Source organism: Brienomyrus brachyistius, chromosome 2 (genome assembly GCF_023856365.1).
Source record: "Brienomyrus brachyistius isolate T26 chromosome 2, BBRACH_0.4, whole genome shotgun sequence".
NCBI lineage: Eukaryota > Metazoa > Chordata > Actinopteri > Osteoglossiformes > Mormyridae > Brienomyrus > Brienomyrus brachyistius.
In genome coordinates, this window is record NC_064534.1 from 3617142 (window position 1) to 3644617 (window position 27476).

Consider the following 27476-nt stretch of genomic DNA (forward strand, 5'->3'; position numbering starts at 1 on the left):
AAAAACGGACTTTTATTCAATGAGTGGCTGAAACAAAATCTGATCCATCTTAAATTATATGTGTTAAATTATATGTACTGTTATGATGTTATTGTGGTTGTCGCGGTTTCCGAACCTTAGATTGTTTCATTTCGTTTTGTTGTATATTTTGCGACAAATTTTCGTTGTGGCTTTCAATGCAGATTATTATTGTTTAGTGTTTCATATGCAGAGAAATTTAACTTATTTATTTGAACTTCAGCTCGTTTTGTCTCTTTGTTTTTGTTGATTCTGATACTGTATCATTTTTGTATCGTTTAATTGATTGTTGTTGCTTTTGAGCGGAACCCAGGAGACTCACGGCCACTTTGTGGCAACGAATGGGAGCCCCAACAACCAATCCACTACATCACCCCTCACCATCACACCAGACCAAAGCATTATACAAAACCATCTAAAATAGAAAGATCTCCCTCTACTTTGTGGGCGTATTGAAAAGAAGAACATCTCATAATATGCAAACCACAGGGCTGACATTTATATGTCTGTTTTGCTTCTCCACTCCAAACAAGGGATTTAACCAGCAGTGAATCATGGTCACACATAATGTAATGGTTTGGGAAGGATAATTTAGGAATCGTGAGTAAAAACATAGTGGTCAGCAACCAATCACCAATGCGTCTTACTAGAAAGAATGATACATTTGTACAGAAGCATTATATTGAAATTTTAAGAAAAAAAGTCCATGGTTCAGAAGCCTTTCTCTGAAGCGGACGGCGATGCACCAGTAGTGTTTCCCAGAGAGCAGGAGTGTGATAGTGGTGGCCGTGCGCTGGGTGGGGTGGCGTCCCCGATTCAGGCAGCAGGAGAGGAAGATGTGGGGGAAGATCTGTGTCCATCGCCCAAGCGCTCCGAAGAATAGCATCATTTTTGTTAGTCAATGCCCATTTAATTACATTAATTGCCTCATTTGTGGGCCCGTTCACCAAACGGGGAGTCACTGATTTGTGCTGCACTTCACGCGATGACCACTAAGCGGCAGCATATACTAAAACGTGGAAACGAAACTATACTCAATCGAATGAAACGCGCATGTTTTCAAAAAGATATTCCGCATGCAAGTTACCTACAATAAAATAACTTAGGTTTTCTATAGCATACCTTACCGCAATAACACCTGCGGCGGTGTGCCACAGCAGACTTTATCCATAAAGTTACACTATAAAAACCGTTCAGATCACCTGTCCAAAACGGCGCGGCTGAGGAGGCGGGGACGGGGCGGGCTGAGCGGAGCCGCCCTGCTGGCTCAGCCGGAGCGCCATGGTGGGCTCCATCCGAGCCTGGACCCGCAATGTGCGCGCAGCTCGCCCCCGGCAGCTCGGTGCGTCTTTCTCAGCTCGGAGCCCGAGCGGCGGTACAGCGCTTCAGGCCGGAATGGAGTACCAGGTCAGCGGGCAAAGACGGTGTGGGGAGCGCGGTTCACGGCTGCGTGAAAGCTTACACCCCGTGTGCTGTAAAAGCTGTAAAAGTGACTGCAAATCAGCGGCCCGCCGGGGTGTATGACGAGAAGCGTGACTACACGTGACTGCAGACTGTCTCACTCCCGAAACTTTTGCTTTATTGTTAGGTCTATTGGAGAAAGTGGTGTGCGTGGGAAATATATAATTTTATTACAAAGGCATACATGGGGAATCCGATGCGGTCACTTTGATAAGGTTATTTTTGTCTTGGTAGTGCAATGTAACACATTAGACAGCGCAACGAAGGTTGGAAAAAAACATTCATCTGATGGTCCCATTTATAATCTTTATTTGAAAAGTGTATTATGTATATGTAATGTAGTTTAATTATCGAAAGTGGGGTGATCGATCGTGTCATGAAAACAAACATAACCCTTCATTCAGAATTCACTAGTGTTGTAGTTCTCCAGATCATATTTGCGGTCTTGGTCTCATCTCGGAATAAACTTTTTGACTCGGTCTTGTCTCGGACATAGAAAACTCAAGGTTTTATTTCAAGACCAGTCAAGATCACTCATCCAAATGCCTCAACATTTATCACAGAGGCTTGATATTCATCTGTGATTGGGTGTAAAACATCCTGCTTCAAAATTCAAATGCATCCAATAAGGTGCGTCTTATTAGGAAAATGTTACATTTGTACAGAAGCATTTATATTGAAATTTTACGAAAAAACATCCATGGTTCAAATTATACTGTGACACAAATTTTTGGCCATACTGCGGAGCTCCAATTAAGATTGTGCCTCTGCTCCACATTTTATAGAGCTGTGTTATGTAGATTCAAACATTAGTCTCGTCTCGGTCTCACGCTGCCTCGGTCACTATGGTCCTGGTAATGGCTTGGTGTTAATTTAGATGGTCTTGACTACATCACTAGAATTTACTTTCTTTTCAATCAAGAGCGAGATGCTTATAGAAGCTTATAGAACTGGAAGTTTCTTGGGAATTTGGGAAGATGGTTTGATCTCTTATAAATGAACTTGTGTAGGTATGCCAGTGAGTATTCCTTGACATCAAGGTGTTTGAGATATCCATCCATCCAACCATTTTCCAAACCGCTTATCCTACTGGGTCACGGGGGGTCTGGAGCCTATCCCGGAAGCAATGGGCACGAGGCAGGGAACAACCCAGGATGGTGGGCCAGCCCATCGCAGGGCACACTCACACACCATTCACTCACACATGCACACCTACGGGCAATTTAGCAACTCCAATTAGCCTCAGCATGTCTTTGGACTGTGGAGGGAAACCGGAGTACCCGGAGGAAACCCCACGACAACATGGGGAGAACATGCAAACTCCACACACATGTGACCCAGGTGGAGACTCGAACCCGGGTCCCAGAGGTGTGAGGCAACAGTGCTAACCACCCTGTGTTGGAGATATTGATGATGATAATAAAATCGAAGTGTGCTTTCTGTCTGGGACTGTTGGGAACTCCCTTTCAGCGTGAATGTGCGTTAGAGCTTTCTTTGGGCGGATTGAATCTTTGAAATTTTAAAGGGTATTAATATGGAACTAAATAGAGTTTTGTTTAGGCTCAGGTGTGTGAAGCACATTTTGTAATATACTGTATTATGGTAAGTCTATGAGCGAAATCTAATCTCAGCTTTAAAGGTGTTTTAGTTATGATTCTGTGTGTCTATCCATAGGATGCCATCAATATGCTGAACTCCCTGCAGTCCAATGCCAGCACCCTGGAACAGGTGCGTCAGGGATGTAACCAGCCGCTGCTCCAGTTGCAGGCTATGAAGGTCTTTCTGGAACGTTCAGGCCTCTCGGTACGCCTGTCCCGTCCTGTCTCCTCCCATCCTGTCCCCTCTCTTCCCATCCTGTCCTGTCCCCTCTCGTCCCCTCCCATCCTGTCCCCTCTCGTCCCATCCTGTCCTGTCCCCTCTCGTCCCCTCCCATCCTGTCCCCTCTCGTCCCATCCTGTCCTGTCCCCTCTCGTCCCCTCCCATCCTGTCCCCTCTCGTCCCATCCTGTCCTGTCCCCTCTCGTCCCATCCTGTCCTGTCCCCTCTCGTCCCCTCCCATCCTGTCCCCTCTCGTCCCATCCTGTCCTGTCCCCTCTCGTCCCCTCCCATCCTGTCCCCTCTCTTCCCATCCTGTCCTGTCCCCTCTCGTCCCCTCCCATCCTGTCCCCTCTCGTCCCATCCTGTCCTGTCCCCTCTCGTCCCCTCCCATCCTGTCCCCTCTCGTCCCATCCTGTCCTGTCCCCTCTCGTCCCCTCCCATCCTGTCCCCTCTCGTCCCATCCTGTCCTGTCCCCTCTCGTCCCATCCTGTCCTGTCCCCTCTCGTCCCCTCCCATCCTGTCCCCTCTCGTCCCATCCTGTCCTGTCCCCTCTCGTCCCCTCCCATCCTGTCCCCTCTCGTCCCATCCTGTCCTGTCCCCTCTCGTCCCCTCCCATCCTGTCCCCTCTCGTCCCATCCTGTCCTGTCCCCTCTCGTCCCATCCCGTCCTGTCCCCTCTCGTCCCATCCTGTCCTCTCCCCTCTCGTCCCATCCTGTCCTGTCCCCTCTTGTCCCATCCTGTCCTGTCCCCTCCCATCCTGTCCTGTCCCCTCTCGTCCCATCCTGTCCTGTCCCCTCTCGTCCCCTCCCATCCTGTCCCCTCCCCACTTATGTCCCATATTAACCCTACTGTTCTGATAAATGCACCTCACACAAGGCACACGTAGCCAAGACCCATTCCAGATAACCCTGGCCCCCACACGTGCAGGAGTTGTCCCACCTCGCCCCCCTTGTCGTCATCCTGTCCATTTTCTCTCCTGTTTTCCAGGAGGAGGAGCTGGACTGCCTCAATGTCATTCATGTGACCGGGACAAAGGGCAAGGTGAGTTACGGCAGCCTAACACTGGCCACACACTTCAAACGATGTCTGAGCAAAACAAAATCGAACATATCGGAGAGAACAAACTAACGCATGTTTAAAATGACGCTGTTATCTTGTTCCTTATGTCACACCACAACCCTAAAGGGCGCAGAATGTGTTTGATACAGCCGACGCACATAGATAGAGCAAATAAAGTGCATGAGTCATTTTGAAATGGAAGCTGTTGTCTTTATTACTTTATTAACTAAACTAGCAGCAGCACAGATAGGGTTAACCAACAATTTACATGACACTCATTGTTACATTGTAACTAAACACACACATTCCGCGACGGCAAACATTATATGGTTACATTTACCATTAACAGAAATGGATAAATACACATATTACCTTACAGTACTTAAAGGTGTGCGCATTGCATAATGAGGCCTGCTGACCAAACCCACGGCGTGACCATGTGTGTCAGCTAGTCATAAGCAGTGAGTGGCTTCATAACAAATGACAAACGTTGCCTAAAATAAATGTGCAAGTAAATGACTTTTTGTGTTGTTTGTGTTTTCTTCTGCTTTCCATTCCTGTCTTTGTATGTTAGTTTTTTCAAATATTAAAATTTCTTTCATTACATCTATTTATTATTTTCATTTTTTTGTTTCTCAGTAATATATAATTATAAGGCTGTGCCTTAAAAAGTTGGTTGTTTGTATTTAAGTACAATATTGTTGGTTTTAAATACTTGATGGCTACATGCCACTGTATTATTTTGTAATGTTAATAGTAAATTCATTTTATTTATTGCTTCAAGGCTACATTCCATTGTTGCTGTTTTCTATAATGTTTGAATGTTTTTATTAGAGGGTGTTATGTACATACATGATAATTATTGTTTTTTTTCAATAATCAATAATCAAAGATCAATAATCATGGAATTTCTCTGGTATTGTTATCGATTACTAATTTCCGGAGTTGTAACATCCGGGTAACTCGGTTAATCAGCTAACCTTGGTTAGATTACATAGAGGGTCAGCAGTATTGCAGTGAGGCTCAGGTTCAAAGTGAGAGCTGGTTAATTATCTCTGCTAATGTTATGTTTCAGGGCCCTTGGGTACCTTTGGCTTGTTTTTGTCTTGCTGTACTTAAAGGCGCCTGGTCCGTATTTTGTCTGAGATTCTCCTTTAAAGAGCCCCCCCCCCATTTGTTCAGCCCCCATTGCTGAGGCCTTTCGTCTTGGCCTTTGATACTCACTCACCCCACCAGTGGCTTCTTGATGAGGCATGTTTGTGTTTACAGCTGACTCACTTGACAATGGTGTTGTGAAACTTAAATCTTTGGGGTCACCCTTGTTCTATTCCTCAGGGATCGACGTGTGCCTTTACCGAAAGGATTCTCAGGAATCACGGCTTCCGCACTGGATTTTACAGGTACTACTGTAGCCGGGTGTTCCCTGTGCCCCTTACAGGTAATACCGTAGGCGGGTGTTCCCTGTGCCCCTTACAGGTAATACCGTAGGCGGGTGTTCCCTCCCTTACAGGTAATACCGTAGGCAGGTGTTCCCTCCCTTACAGGTAATACCATAGGCGGGTGTTCCCTGTGCCCCTTACAGGTAATACCGTAGCCGGGTGTTCCCTGTGCCCCTTACAGGTAATACCGTAGGCGGGTGTTCCCTGTGCCCCTTACAGGTAATACCGTAGACGGGTGTTCCCTGTGCCCCTTACAGGTGATACCGTAGACGGGTGTTCCCTGTGCCCCTTACAGGTGATACCGTAGACGGGTGTTCCCTGTGCCCCTTACAGGTGATACCGTAGGCGGGTGTTCCCTCCCTTACAGGTAATACCATAGACGGGTGGTCCCTCCCTTACAGGTAATACCGTAGACGGGTGGTCCCTCCCTTACAGGTAATACCGTAGGCGGGTGTTCCCTGTGCCCCTTACAGGTAATACCGTAGGCGGGTGTTCCCTGTGCCCCTTACAGGTAATACCGTAGACGAGTGTTCCCTGTGCCCCTTACAGGTAATACCGTAGACTGGTGTTCCCTGTGCCCCTTACAGGTAATAGCGTAGACGTGTGTTCCCTGTGCCCCTTACAGGTAATACCGTAGGCGGGTGTTCCCTGTGCCCCTTACAGGTAATACCGTAGGCGGGTATTCCCTGTGCCCCTTACAGGTAATACCGTAGGCGGGTGTTCCCTGTGCCCCTTACAGGTAATACCGTAGACGGGTGTTCCCTGTGCCCCTTACAGGTAATACCATAGGCGGGTGTTCCCTGTGCCCCTTACAGGTAATACCGTAGCCGGGTGTTCCCTGTGCCCCTTACAGGTAATACCGTAGACGGGTGTTCCCTGTGCCCCTTACAGGTAATACCGTAGATGGGTGTTCCCTGTGCCCCTTACAGGTGATACCGTAGACGGGTGTTCCCTGTGCCCCTTACAGGTGATACCGTAGGCGGGTGTTCCCTCCCTTACAGGTAATACCATAGACGGGTGGTCCCTCCCTTACAGGTAATACCGTAGACGGGTGGTCCCTCCCTTACAGGTAATACCGTAGGCGGGTGTTCCCTGTGCCCCTTACAGGTAATACCGTAGGCGGGTGTTCCCTGTGCCCCTTACAGGTAATACCGTAGACGAGTGTTCCCTGTGCCCCTTACAGGTAATACCGTAGACTGGTGTTCCCTGTGCCCCTTACAGGTAATAGCGTAGACGGGTGTTCCCTGTGCCCCTTACAGGTAATACCGTAGGCGGGTGTTCCCTGTGCCCCTTACAGGTAATACCGTAGGCGGGTGTTCCCTCCCTTAGAGGTAATACCGTAGACTGGTGTTCCCTGTGCCCCTTACAGGTAATAGCGTAGACGGGTGTTCCCTGTGCCACTTACAGGTAATACCGTAGACAGGTGTTCCCTGTGCCACTTACAGGTAATACCGTAGACGGGTGTTCCCTGTGCCCCTTACAGGTAATACCGTAGACGGGTGTTTCCTGTGGCCCTTACAGGTAATACCGTAGACGGGTGTTCCCTCCCTTACAGGTAATACCGTAGACGGGTGTTCCCTCCCTTACAGGTAATACCGTAGACTGGTGTTCCCTGTGCCCCTTACAGGTAATACCATAGGCGGGTGTTCCCTGTGCCACTTACAGGTAATACCGTAGACGGGTGTTTCCTTGTGGCTCTTACAGGTAATACCGTAGACGGGTGGTCCCTCCCTTACAGGTAATACCGTAGGCGGGTGTTCCCTGTGACCCTTACAGGTAATACCGTAGGCGGGTGTTCCCTCCTTTAGAGGTAATACCGTAGACTGGTGTTCCCTGTGCCCCTTACAGGTAATAGCGTAGACGGGTGTTCCCTGTGCCCCTTACAGGTAATACCGTAGGCGGGTGTTCCCTTTGCCCCTTACAGGTAATACCGTAGGTGGGTGTTCCCTGTGACCCTTACAGGTAATACCGTAGGCGGGTGTTCCCTCCCTTAGAGGTAATACCGTAGACTGGTGTTCCCTGTGCCCCTTACAGGTAATAGCGTAGACGGGTGTTCCCTGTGCCACTTACAGGTAATACCGTAGACAGGTGTTCCCTGTGCCCCTTACAGGTAATACCATAGACGGGTGTTCCCTGTGGCCCTTACAGGTAATACCGTAGACGGGTGTTCCCTCCCTTACAGGTAATACCGTAGACTGGTGTTCCCTGTGCCCCTTACAGGTAATACCATAGGCGGGTGTTCCCTGTGCCACTTACAGGTAATACCGTAGACGGGTGTTTCCTTGTGGCTCTTACAGGTAATACCGTAGACGGGTGTTCCCTGTGGCCCTTACAGGTAATACCGTAGACTGGTGTTCCCTGTGCCACTTACAGGTAATACCATAGGCGGGTGTTCCCTGTGCCACTTACAGGTAATACCGTAGACGGGTGTTTCCTTGTGGCTCTTACAGGTAATACCGTAGACGGGTGTTCCCTGTGGCCCTTACAGGTAATACCGTAGACGGGTGTTCCCTGTGGCCCTTACAGGTAATACCATAGACGGGTGTTCCCTCCCTTACAGGTAATGCCGTAGACGGGTGTTCCCTGTGCCCCTTATAGGTAATACCGTAGCCGGGTGTTCCCTGTGCCCCTATTGCACGACAATAGCATGCTGACATAAACACGCTGACGTTTTAGCGCTGATGTCATTGTGACGGACTTTGATTTGCTGACCGTGTGTCTTAGAAATAATTAACTAACCTGTGTATGGGTAACATTGTGATTGAGGGCATTTTAGTAATTAATAACACATAGATAAACCAGCTAAATGACCATGCATCTAATAGATGGTCTCTGTGGCATAATTTTCATAATGCATGCTGTAGCTAATTAAGTTTTTTGCTTTTTAATTCTTCCTAGTGCTATGTTTACAGTAATTACACTTGCGGCGGGTATATTTGTAAACCTAAGTTGTTTACATTTGTTAATCCCTCTTATACATGGTAGTCCAGTGTTCCTCATGAACTGCATCTTGAATTTAAATTTTATATTAAATGAGGCTGGCTGTAAGGTTTGCTCTGGGTGGGATGGTGACTGGAGTCATGTGACTTGGGGGAGGGAGATTGGGGGTGGGAGACGAGGTTTTGCAATGGCTGCAGTGGTTTATTGTGCAATTCTGAGGTCAAGGGTGGGGGGAGAGATTAAATTGAAAGCAGTGTTAGGTCATCTGTAACAAGGCAGAGGTACAGAGGATGAGAGTCCATGTCACCTGATGTCACATGACCACCTATTTGCTCACATAACCATCATATGTTCTTTCTGTTTTGGTTTTTGTTCCTGAAAGCCCATGTGCATCACAGATAGTAGGTGTGCACCAATGACAAGGCAGCTTACTGAAGATCACACGCACGCGTGGATTTTCATTGGCTTACGCCGCTATCCGTCACTTTCAGGTGTGTCCCCCCCACATAATCACCGTCTGGTCCCGGTTCTGTTTCCCCTGCAGTTCCCCCCACCTTGTGCACGTCCGGGAGCGAATCCGGATCGACGGACAGCCAATTACCAAAGGTCTCTTCACAAAGTACTTCTGGGATTTGTACAGTCGGTTGGACTCCACTAAGGTAGGTCTGCTCATGGGGGGGTGGGGGGTAGGGGGTGTGTTAATTTAATGATAAAGCTGTTCATGCAATCACCTGGATTTATATTTTACCCGGATCAAAAAAATAGAACCATCTATACATTTTTAATATGACCATTGAATGCTGTTCTCTAAAACTCATATGACTTTGACTTGAGATAAGTGTTGAAAATGGGGGAAAAAAGAGTTAAAATGGTCTGGGGTCATTTTCCACAGCATTTTGTTACGTAGAGTCTGGAACGGTTGTAAGACACTATGAAATGCATTGTTAGTTACCCCTGGTCTCACACTGTGTCCTGTGTATCAGCCATGCTGGAAGTTCTCATTGAGTTTGAGTAATTCAGTTAAAGCCTCTGAAAATGAGAACTGCATCATGGGATGTCATGTGACAGCAGCCATGCGAGGGATTAGCCCCAGCATGGGGGGGGTGGGGCTGGGGCCTGGGCTGAGCTGTGTGTGTGTGTGTGTGTGTGTGTGTGTGTGTGTGTGTGTGTGTGTGTGTGTGGTCTCTCTCTGCACCCCAGGCCATCTATGGGGGCTGCATGCCCGCCTACTTCCGCTTCCTTACCCTCTTGGCCTTCCACGTCTTCCTGCGGGAGAAGGTGAGTGCCCCCCCCCGTCACTCCCCCCATAACAGCAAAAATGTAATAACTCATGCAATAAAATTCTGATACTGTAATAAAAGTCCTTGTTTTTATAAAACATTAATTATACTATGTGTAGGTAGTACTACTGGAGTTACTGTAAACAGCAGCTGCTGTCAGCGCTGCTCCCCCTCCCCCTGCTGGTACAGGTCAGCCTGTGCCCTGGGCTGCCCCCTCCCCCATTGCCTGGTCCCCCCTGCCCTGCTTTTTTATCTCCCCTGGCTCTTGCGCAGTCCTGAATGCCCCTGTTATTATCGTGTGTTGCATTGTGAATGTACTGACTGGTGATGAGGTCACTCAGATCGCCATGGCGATGCGAATGGCATGGAAAGGCAAGCACCCTTTATTGAATTGAAAACCCCCAACCGGCAAATAGAAGGTGCCAATCAGCTATCTATCCATCCAGCTGGCCATCTTCTTTATCTGCTTCTCCAGCATGGCCATGTCGGGCCTGCAGCCCATTCCCTACTAGGGGAGGTGTGCGATTTGACAACATTAAATTAAATAACGATTAAAACATCTTCATGGTTTGCCTTTTATGGAGAGATCGTTAGGATCGTGCTACTGTGCACATTCTATCAGTTGCAGTTCTTTGCCTCATACACGCATCTGAAGTAGTTTTGTCAGCCAAATCCGTTTCAACACACCAATACATTGGCAATTGCAAACAGTAGGTATGGCCTTGGATTTTGTCCTCTCCCTCTTTTTCATTCTCGTCCCAACATGCAGTCACAACATGGAACACATTCCCTACTGGGCAATGTAACGGCATGGAGGAGTCGGTCTATAAAAAGGGGTGTGACACCCGTAACAGGGAACTGGTTTGGATCTTAAAAAACCAACACGTTGTAAACAGTCATTTGCAAAACTTGCCAAGATTTGGCTCATGTGTCAGATGGCAGCATGACAAACCTTTTTCACCACCTCAAAAGTAACACCCCGAAGAGTCTGCCGAGTATGTTTTTCAGTAACAGTTTACACAGTGGGCTAAGCCCGGGTGCCTGTAATCACAAGGTCGCCGGTTCAAACCCAGCCTCAGCACGTCTGCGGGTCCTTGAGCGAGAGACCCTTAACCCCCAGGTCCCTGGGCGCCGCTACAGGTAGCTGCCCTTTGTGGATGACTTACTCTACAGAGAGCAAGTTAAGGGAGGCGTAAAGCCAATTTTCCCCACGGGGATTAATAAAGTACTGATTATTATTATTATTATTAAGACCATATTGTTACTAATGTATAAACACATTCATAATGCATTATAAACACAGCTATGCATAATGCATTATATACACGGCTATGTTTATTATGCATTATGACTGTCTTATGAAGCTCTAATATGTAATGCACTATAGGTATATAGAGAGTATATAATGCAGTACAAAGGATCGCCGGATGGGTGTAGGGTCACACTCACTCACTGCAGGCACACACTTCTTATGCTGCCATGTTATAGCTAATAGGGGTTGCGTGTGGCTTAGTGGGTTAGGATGCTGTTCCTGTGTCCAGAAGGTCATCAGGTCAAATCCCAGAGTTGGAAGAGTGATTTCACCATTGATGGATGTTAATTAACCCCCAGCAGTTCTTTTTTTATTTAGTGTGTGCATATGCTAAAGAATTAAAATGTAGTAAATGTGTTTTGTCACAGGCATGTATACGTGATGGATGTGGTGTCGTGACCCTTCTCTGTCTCCTGCAGGTGGACGTGGCAGTGATCGAGGTGGGCATTGGGGGGGCCTACGACTGTACCAACATTCTCAGGTGAGGAGCGTCCGGCATGGGTGACCCCATCACCGCCCCTACCTGCTCTCTTCTATTAGTTAGCTGGCAGAAGCTGGCGGAAAGTTCCCTGAGGGGGTGAGGGGTTTGTCCCTCCCCTTTCTGTCACGTCTCCATGGGTCTCTCTTTCATGCCCCTGTGACAGCAGGCCTCGTCGGGGCACACAAGGAGAGTTCAGGCTGCCTTCTTGCCCCTAATGAGGCAGAAAGAGGCTTTAGCTGCCTCTGGTCACTCAGCGATAGGAGGTTTTTGTTCCCGACAGAAAGCCGTGGGTCTGTGGGATCTCGTCTTTGGGGATCGATCACACCAGCATACTGGGGGATAGCATTGAGAAGATTGCCTGGCAAAAAGGTGGCATCTTTAAGGTCAGTGTGTGTGTGTGACTGTGTGTGTGTGAGAGTGTCTGTGTGTGTGTGTGTGTGTGTGTATAACAGTGTGTGTATGTATCTGTGAGAGTGTATGTGTGAGAGTGTGTGTCTGTATGTCTGTGTGTGTGTCTGTTTGTGATAGTGTGTCTGTCTCTCTGTATTTGTGTGTGTCTGTCTGTGTGTGTGTGTCTGTCTGTATGTCTGTCTGTATGTCTGTATGTCTCTGTCTGTCTGTCTCACTGTCTGTGGTGTGTCTGTTTGTGTGTGTCTGTCTGTCTGTCTGTATGTCTGTGTGTGTGTGTGTGTCTGTCTGTCTCTCTGTCTGTGTGTGTGTCTGTCTGTGTGTGTGTGTGTCTGTCTGTCTCTCTGTCTGTGTGTCTGTCTGTATGTCTGTGTGTGTGTGTGTGTCTGTCTGTGTGTGTGTGTCTGTCTGTCTGTGTGTGTGTCTGTGTGTGTCTGTCTGTCTGTATGTCTGTCTGTATGTCTGTCTGTCTGTCTGTCTGTCTCTCTGTCTGTGTGTGTGTGTGATACTGTTGAGGCTTTAATAGTTACTTAGTCAGAAATTGTCAGAAGTAAGAAATGGGAGGCAAATAGGAGCCTGAAGGCGGCACGGGACATGGGGGAGGTTGTGACTCTTTGCCACTCAGTATGTAAAGATGGGGGGCTTCTGTGACACTGGGCCCCTGTCCCCCCCCCAGCCAGGGGTTCCTGCCTACACTGTCAGGCAGCCTGAGGGTCCCATGAAGGTGCTACAGGAGCGAGCCAGAGAGATCGGGGTAAGGTTGACTCTCATCTGACTCTCAGCTGACTCTCCTGTTCTTTGTTCCAAAGCCCCTCCCTCCTGCCCCACCCCCAAAGAGTAAAATCCTACCTGACTCTGTGTAAGTAACTCATTAGTCTGCTTGGCTGTACTGGTTAGTTCACCGGTAAACTCTAGTTAAGCAGAAGTGAGCATTTTGGTGGCGAGGCTGCAACCAGGACGGGCAGTTTCTCAGAAATTTGGTAAGTTTGCACATTAACTCATCTGTCTGCTTATCTTGGTCCGGGTGGCACTGGGTCCGGGGGCCCATCCCAGTCAGCATGGCGGCGGGGGGGTCGTCACCCTGCGTGGGGGGGGGGGTTATCAATGTGCTGATGCTGGAAAGTCAGATGGTACTAAGGCGTTTTGAGTCACAGGAAACTGCATGAGGGAAGGGGCATTTCCAGGGAAGGTTTTCTCATTGGGGGGGGGGGGGGTATTAATAAAGGGAAGGTAGCACTGGAAAGACACAAAGCAGGTAATGTGGCGATATTGACTATTTTTTGGGATTTTTACTATTTTCAAAGGAAACTGGAGCCAAAATGTCACCTGTCAGTATCACAGTGATTTAATATCAATCGCAATTTACAAACTCTTTGCCCGCTGTGTGTGCAGTATGTCCCGTCTGATTGTCTAAGATGAGTAATTCATTCTGTAGGTGGAATAAACCTTCAATTGCCCCGAATAAAGAAAAACAATGTTTTTACGTGAAATGTAGCACTAGCTGTGTGCTAACAAGTGACAATCTGCACTTTGACCTTTGCCCTTTGACCTGTGCGCGGACGTCCGGCATTGAGCTGTGGATGCTGCCTTTCTCCTGCCTCTGTGATGCCGACCGTATTATTTTCTGGGTGGCTGCCCTTCGACCTGCGGCTGTGCTGAAGCCACCTTGGTTTGTTGTCCTGGGCTCCCTCTGCTCGGCTCACATCTCGCTCCCCCCCTTCTAGTGTCCACTCTGCGTGTGCCCAGACCTGCAGGAGTACGAGGACCCGGGTCGGCCGCTTCGTTTGGGCCTTGCTGGGCAGCACCAGCGCTCCAATGCCGCTCTTGCCCTCCAGCTGTCTTGGAGCTGGCTGCAGCGCCAGCAGGTGGCAGGTGTGTGTGTGTGTGTGTGTGTGTGTGTGTGTGTAGGGTAAGTGTGTGTGTGTGTGTGTGTGTGTGTGTGTGTGTGTGTGTGTGTGTGTGTGTGTAGGGTAAGTGTGTGCGTGTGTGTGTGCGTGTGTGTGTGTGTGTATATGTAGGGTAAGTGTGTTATCAGGTACTACGATATTTCTTGATTGAACTGCTGCACTTTGGGCTGCTGCCTTAGTGTTGCCATGCTTGATCTTCACTGGCCCCTTATCTTCTCTGATATCCCAGGTAACTGGTGGCCAGTGCTCTCCAAGGAAACTGCCTCCGTTTCCATGGCAATGCCATTCCCACCCAGTTCCGCTATGATAAAAGGTCAGTTAAAATCTATATTATAATGAATCAATGTGTATGTTTTGTTGTGCGTGTAGGTGGTGCTGCTACTGAATCAGTCAGCAATCCAGGTAACTTTACTGAATCAGTCAGCAATCCAGGTAACTTTACTGAATCAGTCAGCAATCCAGGTAACTTTAGCTGGTTTTCCCTGCTTTGTACACTGGTGTTAATGCTAATTTTTTTCCCTAAATTATTCTCAAGGAAACTGGTTTCAGCCAGTATAAACCAGCCGGTGCAAGGTGGTGTATTTTATGGAGCAGAAATCTTGTCATTTTCGTTCTTGTGTGTTTTAATCTCTGCATTCTATGCAGTACATTTACATTTTTTTCTGTTTAGCAGATGCTTTTGTCCAAAGTAACGTGCAAGTGCGGTAAATCGATTAGACATAAGTGCAGCTCGGCTGAGCTTCCAGTGAGTGATCAGGTACAAATGTAAGCAGGTTTTGGAGCAGGAGCTACACAACATCTACCAAACAAAGCATGAACCTAATAAGAGGGTTTTTCAGATCAGCAGGTAATGCAGCATTTAGAACATCCAGGGAACCCGCAGTGGTTTCGGACTAGTGGAGGAATTCCTGAGGGCCTTGAAGCGTTTCCTGAAGGTGCTGAGGGATCCTGCTGACTAGATGTGGTAGCATTTGGCCTCCTTCTCTCTCTGACCTCGTCCAGGGCTGGAGGACACCGAGTGGCCGGGGAGGGGCCAGATCTTACGACATGGTTTCCTGACCTACTATCTGGACGGGGCCCACACCAGACGCAGCATGCAGGCCTGCGTGCGCTGGTTCCTCCAGGAGGCCTCCAGCCAGGAGAGGGCGCTCAGGTGAGTGCCGCCACCTCCACGCTTAATCGGGAACAGGCGTCCTAGAGTCTCCTCATTCAGGTGATGCCCTCTGCCTCCTTCCCAGGGGCCCGGTGGTGCGGCTGCTGCTCTTTAACACCACGGGGGAGCGGGACTCAGCCGCTCTCCTCAAGCTGCTGGTGGTGAGTCCCAGAGATGCGGGGGGGGGGGTTTGTACGTGATCCTGTGTTTATTTGGGGGTGGTATGTAGCCCCCAAGTATGTATGTATCTCCAAGGGGGGCATGATGGGATGAGACATGAAGTATTGCGATGTACCTCATGTACCTCCTACTTAGGGCCTCCTGCTTGCTTGGTCTCCCACAGTCCTGCCAGTTTGACTTTGCCGTTTTCAGCCCCAACATCATACAGACTGTTGGCTCAAATGAAGGTGAGTGTTGTGTGATTTGGGAGATTCCAAGTGCAATTTTGATGTTACATTTTGTGTGTGGGCTTGTGTTCCCGACTCCGTGGTGACTGCGCTTTGTGCCTGGGACAGCCCCCCCGAATCCCAGCGTGGAGAACATGCTTTCTCGTTGCCTGGACAACCAAAGCAGCTGGCGGAGCATGAGTGGCCAGAGGGAGCGACTGGAGGCCGAACGAGTCATCCCATGCGGCATCCCCCTTGTGGCCGGGCTGAGGAACGACACCCTCGTGTTCCCCTGCATCCTCAGCGCCCTCCAGTGGATCAGCCAGGGAAGGGACTCTGTCCTGCTGCTACCAAAGGAGCATGTGATGCAGATTCACCCTGCCGTCGTGTCCAGAGCCCTGGAGCTGCGGGAAGCTGCGGGGGTCCAGGTTCTCATTACCGGAAGCCTGCACTTAGTTGGGGGGGCCCTAAGGCATTTGGATCCTGCCATGCTGAGCAGCTAGCTGGAGTGTTCTGATTGGCTGATTTTTAGATACTTCTAGCCTGAAGAGAGAACCTTTTTGGGTTAAATGTCATGTGATCAAGCTACTGCCTGCCTTCTCGTGTCCTTTTAGAAGCCCCCCCCCCCTCACAATGGGAAACTCCGTGTTGTTTTCTTCTGTTGTTTTCCAGTTGCCAATGTGCAGTGATTCCTTTTTGCATGTCTCACATGGTAATGTGAGATCATGGAACAAGCCGATATATTTCTGTGTTAATTATAAAGACATTTTTAACTTAGTCTAAATTATGGTTTTATATACAAAATTCTCCAAAGCTGAGCGTGTTTTTTGTAGCGATGTCCTGATCAAGTTCTTTTTCCCCCCCAATACTGATCCAAGTCATTTAGAAAACTACAGCATTAACTGTGTCTGAATCATTTGTGGTGTTTTAATGTAGCATCAGGATGAGTCTCTGCCTCATGAAGATGTGGCGTAACAGCCCTGACTTAACACCTGAACATCACCGACTTAACACCCGAACATCGCCGACTTAACACCTGAACAGCCCCGACTTAACACCCGAACATCGCCGACTTAACACCCGAACATCGCCGACTTAACACCCGAACATCGCCGACTTAACACCCGAACAGCCCCGACTTAACACCCGAACATCGCCGACTTAACACCCGAACAGCCCCGACTTAACACCCGAACATCGCCGACTTAACACCCGAACATCGCCGACTTAACACCCGAACAGCCCCGACTTAACACCCGAACAGCCCCGACTTAACACCCGAACAGCCCCGACTTAACACCCGAACATCACCGACTTAACACCCGAACATCGCCGACTTAACACCCGAACATCGCCGACTTAACACCCGAACATCGCCGACTTAACACCCGAACAGCCCCGACTTAACACCCGAACAGCCCCGACTTAACACCCGAACACCATCTTCTCCAGTTCCTCAGAATATCTTGGGATTTTGGTGCAACCAAACCAGATCCTTTAAGACTAACAAAGCAGCAGACGGTCTGATCACGTAGAGATGCACGAAATGTCGCTTAACATATCAGCATCGGTCCAAACTGTATTGATCGATGTAGAGATTTTTGTCAAATTTTCAAAGTTAGCAGCACCCAAGCTAAACTACTCTCAGGAAAAAAATTCACTTTGTGTCCTACACCTGCATTATCCTTTCATCGGAGAAGTGCAATCTGGACATAATAAACATCATTTTCTAACTGGTCCTACTACCTGTGCCTCAGTGGCCAGGTTGACGTGCAGGGAAGACGTCCCAGGGTTTGACTGTTAATATCCTCCATCATTTTAATGTGTGTAATGACTGCTGTGTTGTGATACATGACATTTTGTCTTCATCATCATGAACAAAGATTATTAATAGTGTGAGAAAACATCTTTTTAAATCATAATGTATATTACGTTTAACAGCTGAATGCTATTAAAAGTCTTTGCTTCTACTATAATCCCATTGGAGCATCCGAATTAACGCAATTAAAATTAACGCTATCAAAGAAATAATGTTTTATGACTGTGAAACACCCAAGATATTTGTGATTAGTTTATAATGTTTTCATTATATAAGTGTTAATTTTTTTATATCGGTTTTATTATATAAGATTAAAAAATGAACGGTCTTTCTTTTCTCCCGTCATTTACGCATAAGCGGAGTTTGATGTTTTCGCCAAAATAAAAAACAAATCTCACCTCGTGTGTTTTCGCGCTTACGGTGTGTTTGGTCAATAGAGGGCGCTAAAGTACCGCCCGCCCTTGTTTAAGATTTAGGATTATTTAATTTTCTAAACTATTTTTAAATGAACAAGAATGACTTATTTTTAAATGTCTGTGTGTTGAACAGGCATAATAATGTGTGATATATATTGAAAAATCATTATGTTTCAGGTAAAATCAACTTCATGTTCGTCCCCCAGTCACTCAATCTCATTCAAGTTCCCAGACCAAGTTGTGTGCATGAGGCCATTGTGGGATGTATGAACTCCAACACCCCACCCCACCCCTCCGACACCCCACCCCTCCGACATCGCACAGTTGATAAGTTAAACACTGTGAGAGGGTACCAACAAAATCGCTCATGCAAATTGCCAGTATAGAACACAATGCGATGCTAGTCTTACCCAATAACTGTGTTATTATAGGGGTGGGAAGTCTTTATCCTCAAAGGGCCAGTTCGTATGCAGGTTTTTGATATTAATTTTAAGTGTGAGGACTCTTCAGCTAATCAGTGCTCTAATTAGTAATTAGGGAGCTGCAGCGAAAACCTGCTCACACAGTGCCCCTTCGTGGATAGAACTGCATTGCTCTGGGTTATTCTGTAACAATCGTTATTGTATAAAGAGCTAAAAGACAAAAGGAGCACAGGTAAATTCCGTGTCGTGTTTTGATGGATGTCAGCAAAGTAATCCACCGTTCCAAAATGTGGTCCTTATTTGGACAAAGAGAATTCTGAAACAGTAGGGTTTTTTTAACAGTAGTGGTAGTTTCACTTAATTAGATTTTGCACATTTTGCATATGAGAATATAGAGTTAATTTCAGGGGGAAAAAATGCAATAATGAAAAGAGGTTTTCATAGTCACTTGCAGTTGTTTTTTTGGGGAGTCGAATGAAGTAATTACAAAAACCTGCAATGGAAACAGCATTCTCACATTGGATATGCAGGACGTGATTAGTACTGCATACTAACCCATGGATAAGCCGCCCCCGAAAGATGGTGATGATAATGATGAGGATGATAAATGGCAACTATAATACACATGATGTGATTACTGGAAATAAACCGTATTCACAGTGTCACTTATTAACTTATTTACTTGTAATTTGCGGTAATGAGGGATTCAGTGGGCATGTTACGGAGCAAGATTTAGTGCAGCTGACTACCACAGAAATACATGAGAGATTACGTCACACTAATGAGGGGAGACCGTGATTGGTGGAATAACTTCTAAGGCACAGAAAGTGTGAAGTCTCAGCTTCATGTACCTCAGCCATCTGCATGTTCCTCTGGAGGGCGCTATTCACCCTGTGCTTTGCATTCCTGGTGATCCAGAGTGTGTGGCTGCGCCGGTTGGTGACCGGCAGCCGTAGCACCAGAACCTGGGCTGGGTTGCTGCAGTACTCAGTTGTCACAACTATGACTGCGAGGTGATGCAGCATGACTGTCGCAGTGTGCCACAGCGGTGACTGCGCAGTGATGCGGCATGCTTGTTACAGTGTATCACAACTGTGCCCATGCAGTGATGCAGCATCCCTGTCAAAGTGCATCACGGCAGTGACCGTGTAGCTATGCAGCAGGACTGTCGCAGTGTGCCACAGCGGTGACTGCGCAGTGATGCGGCATGCTTGTTACAGTGTATCACAACTGTGACCATGCAGTGATGCAGCATCCCTGTCAAAGTGCATCACGGCAGTGACCATGTAACTATGCAGCATGGCTGTCGCAGTGTGCCACAGTGGTGACTGCGCAGTGATGCAGCATGCTTGTTACAGTGTACCACAACTGTGACCATGCAGTGATGCAGCATCCCTGTCAAATTGCATCAGACCATGTAGCTATGCAACATGACTGTGTATGAACCGCAGTACACAAGGTCAATCACTGTTTCTGCAACTAATTCAGATGATCATTCAATGATCTGTGAGCTCTGCAGTTTACTGGCTCATCTTATTGTGTGATTTCTTTGTGCGTAAAATGTCTGAGGTGTCATGGCACCAGTGGAGGATTTCAGATATTACTGCTTTGAACGTGAAGACCAGATTAAGCTCTACACTTGTAAATTTAACAATTCGTGTGAAGTCTTCTTAATTCTGTCCAAATATTCAAAATAACAGATTGCATTGAAGTCAGATCATCCAGTTCCTTGTAATGAGACAAACTGTTTGTGGCGGTCAGACGTTAGTTATTGGTATCGATAATATTAGACAAAAAATATATTGGATATTTAATTATTGTTGTTGAATCATACATGGTGCCAAATGAAGGTGTGCGTGTAAAACCTATGTACAGGCCATCAGAATGTGTCAGCTTTTCTGTATCGGTGCATCACTGTGTGTAACAGACAAAGTTGGAAACCAGCTGTGTTTCTGTGTGTGAAACCTGACTGTGTGCTTTAGGAATTGCTGGCCAATCACTGAGGTTCGATCCACGTCTTGATGACGGATTATGCAGTCATTTCTCTCTCCTCTGTCATTGTTTACAGCAAATTGGAGCATAATGGTGAGTTGTGTCATTGAGAAGGCAGAGGAGGATGGAGTGAAACATTTCCAAGCCGAATTAAACCTCGAATTGTCGCAGTACTCAGGGTTCACCACAAGGGGGGAGGCTACATCCCTTCATTCTTTTCCCGGAGCCCCTCAGATTGGGAACCGTCACCTCTGAGGAGTGAGAAACATGCAGGGAAGGTACAGACATATTTGGGCAGTATAAATAAAATGACACACTGACTGTGTTTTCTTGAGGTTTAATCTGAAATGAAGCGTAAGGCTGAACGTAAAATCAGCTCCTAACCCTGCTATCAGAACATCTTTGAAGTAAGTCGCCGTCTAATTTTCCCAACTTTTTTGGTGACTTTACGTCAAGTGGCACTGTTACCTCATACCTCCAGGGTTGGGGGGGTGCAAATCCTGCCCCAGCTCTGGGTCAGTGAGTGAGTGGGTGGGTTTCCTTCTACACTCCAAAAGCAAGCATTTCAGTGAACTGATGCATCCAACTGGCCTGTAGTGTGTGTATACAGGTACCCAGCCATGCACTGGCACCCCATCCAGGGTGTAACCCAGCCCTGTGCCCTGCGATGAACTGGCACCCTATCCAGGATGTACCCCAGCCCTGTGCCCTGCGATGGACTGGCACCCCATCCAGGGTGTCGCCCAGCCCTGTGCCCTGCGATGGACTGGCACCCCATCCAGGGTGTAGCCCAGCCCTGTGCCCTGCGATGGACTGGCACCCCATCCAGGGTGTACCCCAGCCCTGTGCCCTATGATGGACTGGCACCCCATCCAGGGTGTAGCCCAGCCCTGTGCCCTGCGATGGACTGGCACCCCATCCAGGGTGTAGCCCAGCCCTGTGCCCTGCGATGGACTGGCACCCCATCCAGGGTGTAGCCCAGCCCTGTGCCCTATGATGGACTGGCACCCCATCCAGGGTGTACCCCAGCCCTGTGCCCTGCGATGGACTGGCACCCCATCCAGGATGTACCCCAGCCCTGTGCCCTGCGATGGACTGGCACCCCATCCAGGGTGTACCCCAGCCCTGTGCCCTATGATGGACTGGCACCCCATCCAGGGTGTAACCCAGCCCTGTGCCCTGTGATGAACTGGCACCCTATCCAGGATATACCCCAGCCCTGTGCCCTATGATGGACTGGCACCCCATCCAGGGTGTACCCCAGCCCTGTGCCCTGCGATGAACTGGCACCCTATCCAGGATGTACCCCAGCCCTGTGCCCTATGATGGACTGGCACCCCATCCAGGGTGTACCCCAGCCCTGTGCCCTGCGATGAACTGGCACCCCATCCAGGGTGTAACCCAGCCCTGTGCCCTGCGATGGACTGGCATTATTTCCAGGGTGTAACCCAGCCCTGTGCCCTATGATGGACTGGCACCCCATCCAGGGTGTAACCCAGCCCTGTGCCCTATGATGGACTGGCACCCCATCCAGGATGTACCCCAGCCCTGTGCCCTGCGATGGACTGGCATTATTTCCAGGGTGTACCCCAGCCCTGTGCCCTGCGATGGACTGGCACCCCATCCAGGGTGTACCCCAGCCCTGTGCCCTGCGATGGACTGGCATTATTTCCAGGATGTACCCTAGCCCTGTGCCCTATGATGGACTGGCACCCCATCCAGGGTGTACCCCAGCCCTGTGCCCTGTGATGAACTGGCACCCTATCCAGGATGTACCCCAGCCCTGTGCCCTGCGATGGACTGGCATTATTTCCAGGGTGTACCCCAGCCCTGTGCCCTGCGATGGACTGGCATTATTTCCAGGGTGTACCCCAGCCCTGTGCCCTGCGATGGACTGGCACCCCATCCAGGATGTACCCCAGCCCTGTGCCCTGCGATGGACTGGCATTATTTCCAGGGTGTACCCCAGCCCTGTGCCCTGTGATGGACTGGCACCCCATCCAGGGTGTACCCTAGCCCTGTGCCCTATGATGGACTGGCACCCCATCCAGGGTGTACCCCAGCCCTGTGCCCTGTGATGAACTGGCACCCTATCCAGGATGTACCCCAGCCCTGTGCCCTATGATGGACTGGCATTATTTCCAGGGTGTACCCCAGCCCTGTGCCCTATGATGGACTGGCACCCCATCCAGGGTGTAACCCAGCCCTGTGCCCTGCGATGGACTGGCATTATTTCCAGGATGTACCCCAGCCCTGTGCCCTGCGATGGGCTGGCACCCCATCCAGGATGTACCCCAGCCCTGTGCCCTGCGATGGACTGGCATTATTTCCAGGGTGTACCCCAGCCCTGTGCCCTGCGATGGACTGGCACCCCATCCAGGGTGTACCCCAGCCCTGTGCCCTGTGATGAACTGGCACCCTATCCAGGATGTACCCCAGCCCTGTGCCCTATGATGGACTGGCACCCCATCCAGGGTGTACCCCAGCCCTGTGCCCTGCGATGGGCTGGCACCCCATCCAGGGTGTACCCCAGCCCTGTGCCCTGCGATGGACTGGCACCCCATCCAGGATGTACCCCAGCCCTGTGCCCTGCGATGGACTGGCATTATTTCCAGGGTGTACCCCAGCCCTGTGCCCTGCGATGGACTGGCACCCCATCCAGGATGTACCCCAGCCCTGTGCCCTGCGATGGACTGGCACCCCACCATTGGCTGCATCCCATTGCAGGCAATATTACCATTTGCTAGAACAGCGGTTGGTTGTCTTCTAAACCAAACCAAAGCCTTTCACTGTGGTTCTGACCAAGCATAGGATGAACATAGCTGGTCTTTGCATGACTGATGAACTTTAAAACGCACTTTGATCACTTCTCTAAACATCACGTTGCTGAATCTGCTGAAGTCCCCTTGACGTCTAATAAAAGTCTAATTCCAAAAAAGCAAAGTCATCCTTTACGTTTGAGACCCTCATTGTGTGAGTCAGGCTGAGCCCACAGCAAAGCGCTTTCTGACAGTTCTGCTCGAGCACTGGGGCACTGCATCCTAACGCTGTTTGGATGTTTCGCTGGTGTTTGGTGCAGAGGTCGCCAGTCTCACACATCATGCAGGTTCAGGCTGCAGCGCTAGGTTACCAGATATCTGACACATTAACAGTAGCGCCCCCTGCAGGCCTCTGTGACAGCATAGAGGACCCAGTGACGGTACTGGCACACGCACGGACTCTCTTTGGATGCTAAGCCTCTCTGGGGGGCTGGGAGACCCCGATCCGCCGGGATGCGCTGAGGTGTCCCTGCTGCTCTGCACTTAGGCGGTTTTAGCCGCCGTGAATCTGATTAGCAAGGTGCTCAGCCGCGTTACAGCCCCCCCCCCCCCCCCGGTGGCTGGGATGGAGCCCCCCAGACACGCTGCCAGGAACAGGTGCTGCCATGGTCTGCTCCCCCCACCACCAAATCCTTCAAGCTCTAACGACAACCTTTTACTGGTGGGAGGAGGGTCCGCCCCCCCCCCATCCCCCATCTGCTGGAAGCTGCCACATTCCCGGTAATCACATGACCTTGCTGCTGAAAGGGGCCACAGACAATTACATGGGATCGGGGCCACCCATCGTGGGGTTTTTATTCGTTAATCAAATTAATCCAATTAAGCAGCCGTCCCCAAGCGCTGTGCCATTGGGCACTTTTACGAAATGGGACCTGTGTGCCTGTACTGGGAGGGGAGTCACCTGCAACGCAGCCGTGATCTCTAGGAAAATCTGCTTTTTATTTCGTTAGCTGAACATGCTGTGCTCACGAAATGGGGGGTGGCCTTAATGTTTGCCGATTCCCCCCCCTGCCCCCGTGGCCTTTGTCTGATCGATCGTGTGCGGAGGTCCAAGGCGGCTTACAGCCTCCTGCCGCATTTGCATACAATGCGCACTATCCTGCGAGCGATAGAGGAAGTGCCGGGACGGACCCCGAATCTAAGGTGTCAGTGAGGGGTGGGGCAGTGGGCAGTGGGGAATGGGCAGTGGGGCAGTTTGCAGTGAGGAGTGGGGCAGTGGGGAGTTAGGTAGCACTGAACTTGAGTGGTTTATTATCCTTTGTTGTATTTCCTCACTGTGTTTCTGTGCAAAGATCCCCCCCAGAGAGATGACTAAAATTATTATTCTACCTTATTAGATCTTATCTCAGGTGACAAGACCGCAAACCCCCCAAACCCCATTTCACATCCCCATGTCTCTGCCCCCCAACCCCCCACGGGAATCGATCCGCCATGCCAACCCAAAGTGTGTCCTACAACTTTACCTCTCCGCTGCTGTGCAGACCGCCAGCGTGGTGACCATTGCCATGGAGACTGCCGGCGTGGTGACCATTGCCGTGGAGACCGGCGGCGTGGTGACCATTGCCGTGGAGACCGGCAGCGTGGTGACCATTGCCGTGGAGACTGCCGGCATGGTGACCATTGCCGTTGGCCACGTCCCAGAAGGACACTCTGATACCTACCACTGCTGTCCTCAGCAGTTTAGCGGGAGTTCAGTAGAAAAACCGCTTTGTCGTCTTTGTGGGGTTGATGTGGGCTCTGCGCAGCGGTGGGGATCAGTTCCCGTCTGCACTGCACATTGGATTTCCCTAAATAAGTTAAAAATAAGTCCTTCGTAATAGGCTAAATGCGGTATTTAGTGAGGCATCACATCACAAGTGCAAGCTTGGGGGCTCACAGAGAAACCCTGCCTGCTTCCTCACACCCCCAGGGGTGCAGGATCGACACCCTCTGTCTCTCTCTGTCTGTCTGTGTGTCCCAATGTGTCTGCGTGTGTTGGGGAGGGGGGGTGTGGTTTGCGTCCTTCCCCTGTTTCCCTGTGTTTCCTTTTTACACCCCACATTTTCTCCGTGTTCCAAAAATGCATAGTTAAGCTGACTGATCACTCTATACTGCCCCCCCCCTGCAGGCTGTTCCTCTGCCCCCTGCCTCTTGGCTCAGTGTCACCATGTAAAAAAACCAACAGCAAACTGATGGTTACTTATTGTTATGAAGTAAGACTACATGTGATGGTTGTGACCACGTCAGCCTTTCGGTGGATGAAACACGGCGTGATCTGGACCTACCAGCATATCATGTGCAGATAGCATTAGCGTTTAGCCTAAGCTGATAAAGGGGGGGTGGGGAGGTGTCTGATAGGTGGGGATGACTGGAATCCAGCTCATTTAGCCAGTTCAGATAAGAGGCCCCCGGTCGTCTGCTTTGTGTCCAGAGTCCTGGCTGAGGAGGTGTCGCGCTCGTTCTGCGGTTTGTCAGCGAAGATCTGAGTCAGTCACACAGCAGTACCTCCCCATCAGCCCTGCAGCTCCAGGAAAAGAAATGAACAGGTTGCGGTAAAACTAGGTGGAATTGCAGTCCATCCATCTATCCATCCATCCATCCATTCATCCATCCATCTAATCGTAAATCATAAAGTTTCAAGTTACTTGTTCTATATCGTTGTTTTTTAGTGTTTCCTTCCCATGATGACATATGTTAAGTGGGGGGGGGGATTTAAGTGCAATAATGCGGAGAAGGAGTTGTTAAGACGATTAGGTGCAATGGAGAAGGATGAACGGGGGAGAAACCCAATGGCAGGTGGACAGGAGTCTCTTTCCTGGGGGGGGTTTGAGGTCACCTCTATAGCAGGGGGTGCAGGGGAGCCGGGGGGTTTTCCAAAGGGGAGTGCTGGTGTGGGGGGGCATGAGCAGGGTGGCTGGCATTCCCCCCTCTTCCCGGTGTGGGGGAGGCCGTGGGTGGGTCGAGGTCAGAGTCAGTGATGCTTGCTACCCCCGTCGATCTGTCCCTGAGTCACTGTGACAGGGGGATCTGGGGGGGACATGAACCTGTTTGCTGGCTGGTTAATGCGCCCCTTTGCCCATGCTACCATCCCCCCCCCCCCCCCCCAGTGTCAGAGGCGATCCTGGCCGTCGATGTTCTAATTAAACTGTCTTGGTCTAATCTAGCTTGGGATGTGCTTACATTTCTATGTGGGGGGGGGTATGGCTTTTTGGCCAGCCTAGGTGTCATAATGCTAGGAGATAAGCCCTCGGGGTGAGTCCCAAAAGCAGGAGCGGATGGCAGCCCCCCTCCCCCCACCACCTCAGCAGGCTAACGTGGGCGTCCTGAGCCTGCAAGGGGTCCCTCTTCTATGCTGTTATCTACCTATTAGAACAGCATGACCAGGCCACTGCGAGACTCACACACCAACCCATCCAGCACCTCACTTATCTATTTATACAAAACTGCACAAAATCTAAGGCAGTCAAAGAAAATTCAGCTGTTTATCTGGACAGTAAGTGTGTCTTTGCTCCAGAATAAAATCACAATGTAACAGAACATATGCAAGTGGACGGCAACACAGCAGAAAGTAACGAGAATTTTTTCGGTTCTCCGAAAAGTCACCGACGTCCCGTTGGATGACTTGATGAACAGCTTCAGCTCCCAAACCTCCTGCTTCGCACCCCAGCCGTGTGTTTGGTGCATTTTACCAGCACCTAAATTAATCAGGTCGTTTCATTAGGTAAATAACTCCATGAGGAATTGATTAGGCAAACAAGGGGGGCTAGTGGTCGAGTCAAAGAACACATGGATGTACCAAATTCCGGGGTGATTTTAGGGAAGGTTTCAAATTGCTAAACTGACACACTTTGACAGACATTTGTATTATTGTACCTAGTGGTGTTATTTTATTCTTGTTTAGTGTTTTTTAATTTTTTGTAGCTGCCCTGACGTACCATTCCAAATTCCCTGCACACACATGTGTACCTGGCAATGATAACACTGATTCTGCCTTAAACAGCAGCCTGGAATTTTGATAAATCTGGTCAGGCTTCCGTGTTGTTGTGTTCATTACTCCATGTTCCTTACTCCCTCTTCCTTACTCCATGTTCCTTACTCCTTACTCAATGTTCCTTACTCCCTTTTCCTTACTCCATGTTCCTTACTCCCTCTTCCTTACTCTGTGTTCCTTACTCCCTCTTCCTTACTCCCTCTTCCATACTCCCTCTTCTTTTGTTAGTTTCTTGTAGTTGCCAAACTGGAGTGTTAAATTGGCAGCCTCGCAGTGCCTTCCCAGTCAGAAAGTCCGGCCCTGGTATTAGCACGACCCCCCCCTCCCTCTAAGGGGGCTGAACAGCTCGCACTGGGCCAAACCCCCCTATCTGAGAA

At 49.4% G+C, this 27476-nt stretch overlaps 1 protein-coding gene and 1 long non-coding RNA gene across 3 annotated transcripts; one reads left to right on the forward strand and one right to left on the reverse strand.

The window, feature by feature from the left end:
- LOC125716519 (uncharacterized) lies at nucleotides 1–1306 on the reverse strand. Its single transcript, XR_007384348.1, has 2 exons — nucleotides 1221–1306; nucleotides 1–811 (listed from the first exon to the last, which is right to left on the reverse strand). It is a non-coding gene; the product is annotated as an uncharacterized LOC125716519 (long non-coding RNA).
- LOC125716503 (folylpolyglutamate synthase, mitochondrial-like) lies at nucleotides 1205–16318 on the forward strand. Of its 2 annotated transcripts, none has more exons than XM_048988858.1 (15): nucleotides 1205–1425; nucleotides 3154–3282; nucleotides 4284–4337; nucleotides 5691–5755; nucleotides 9279–9393; nucleotides 9935–10012; nucleotides 11746–11807; nucleotides 12088–12190; nucleotides 12892–12969; nucleotides 13940–14087; nucleotides 14352–14435; nucleotides 15125–15275; nucleotides 15361–15436; nucleotides 15619–15682; nucleotides 15791–16318. In XM_048988858.1, the coding sequence occupies exons 1-15, from the start codon at nucleotides 1300–1302 to the stop codon at nucleotides 16162–16164; spliced, it is 1707 nt and encodes a 568-aa protein (XP_048844815.1). In that variant the 5' UTR covers nucleotides 1205–1299; the 3' UTR covers nucleotides 16165–16318. The 2 variants fall into 2 exon arrangements, with proteins under 2 accessions (XP_048844815.1, XP_048844826.1); XM_048988869.1 differs by having other exon boundaries at nucleotides 3154–3207.
- The last annotated feature ends 11158 nt before the right edge of the window (nucleotides 16319–27476 follow it).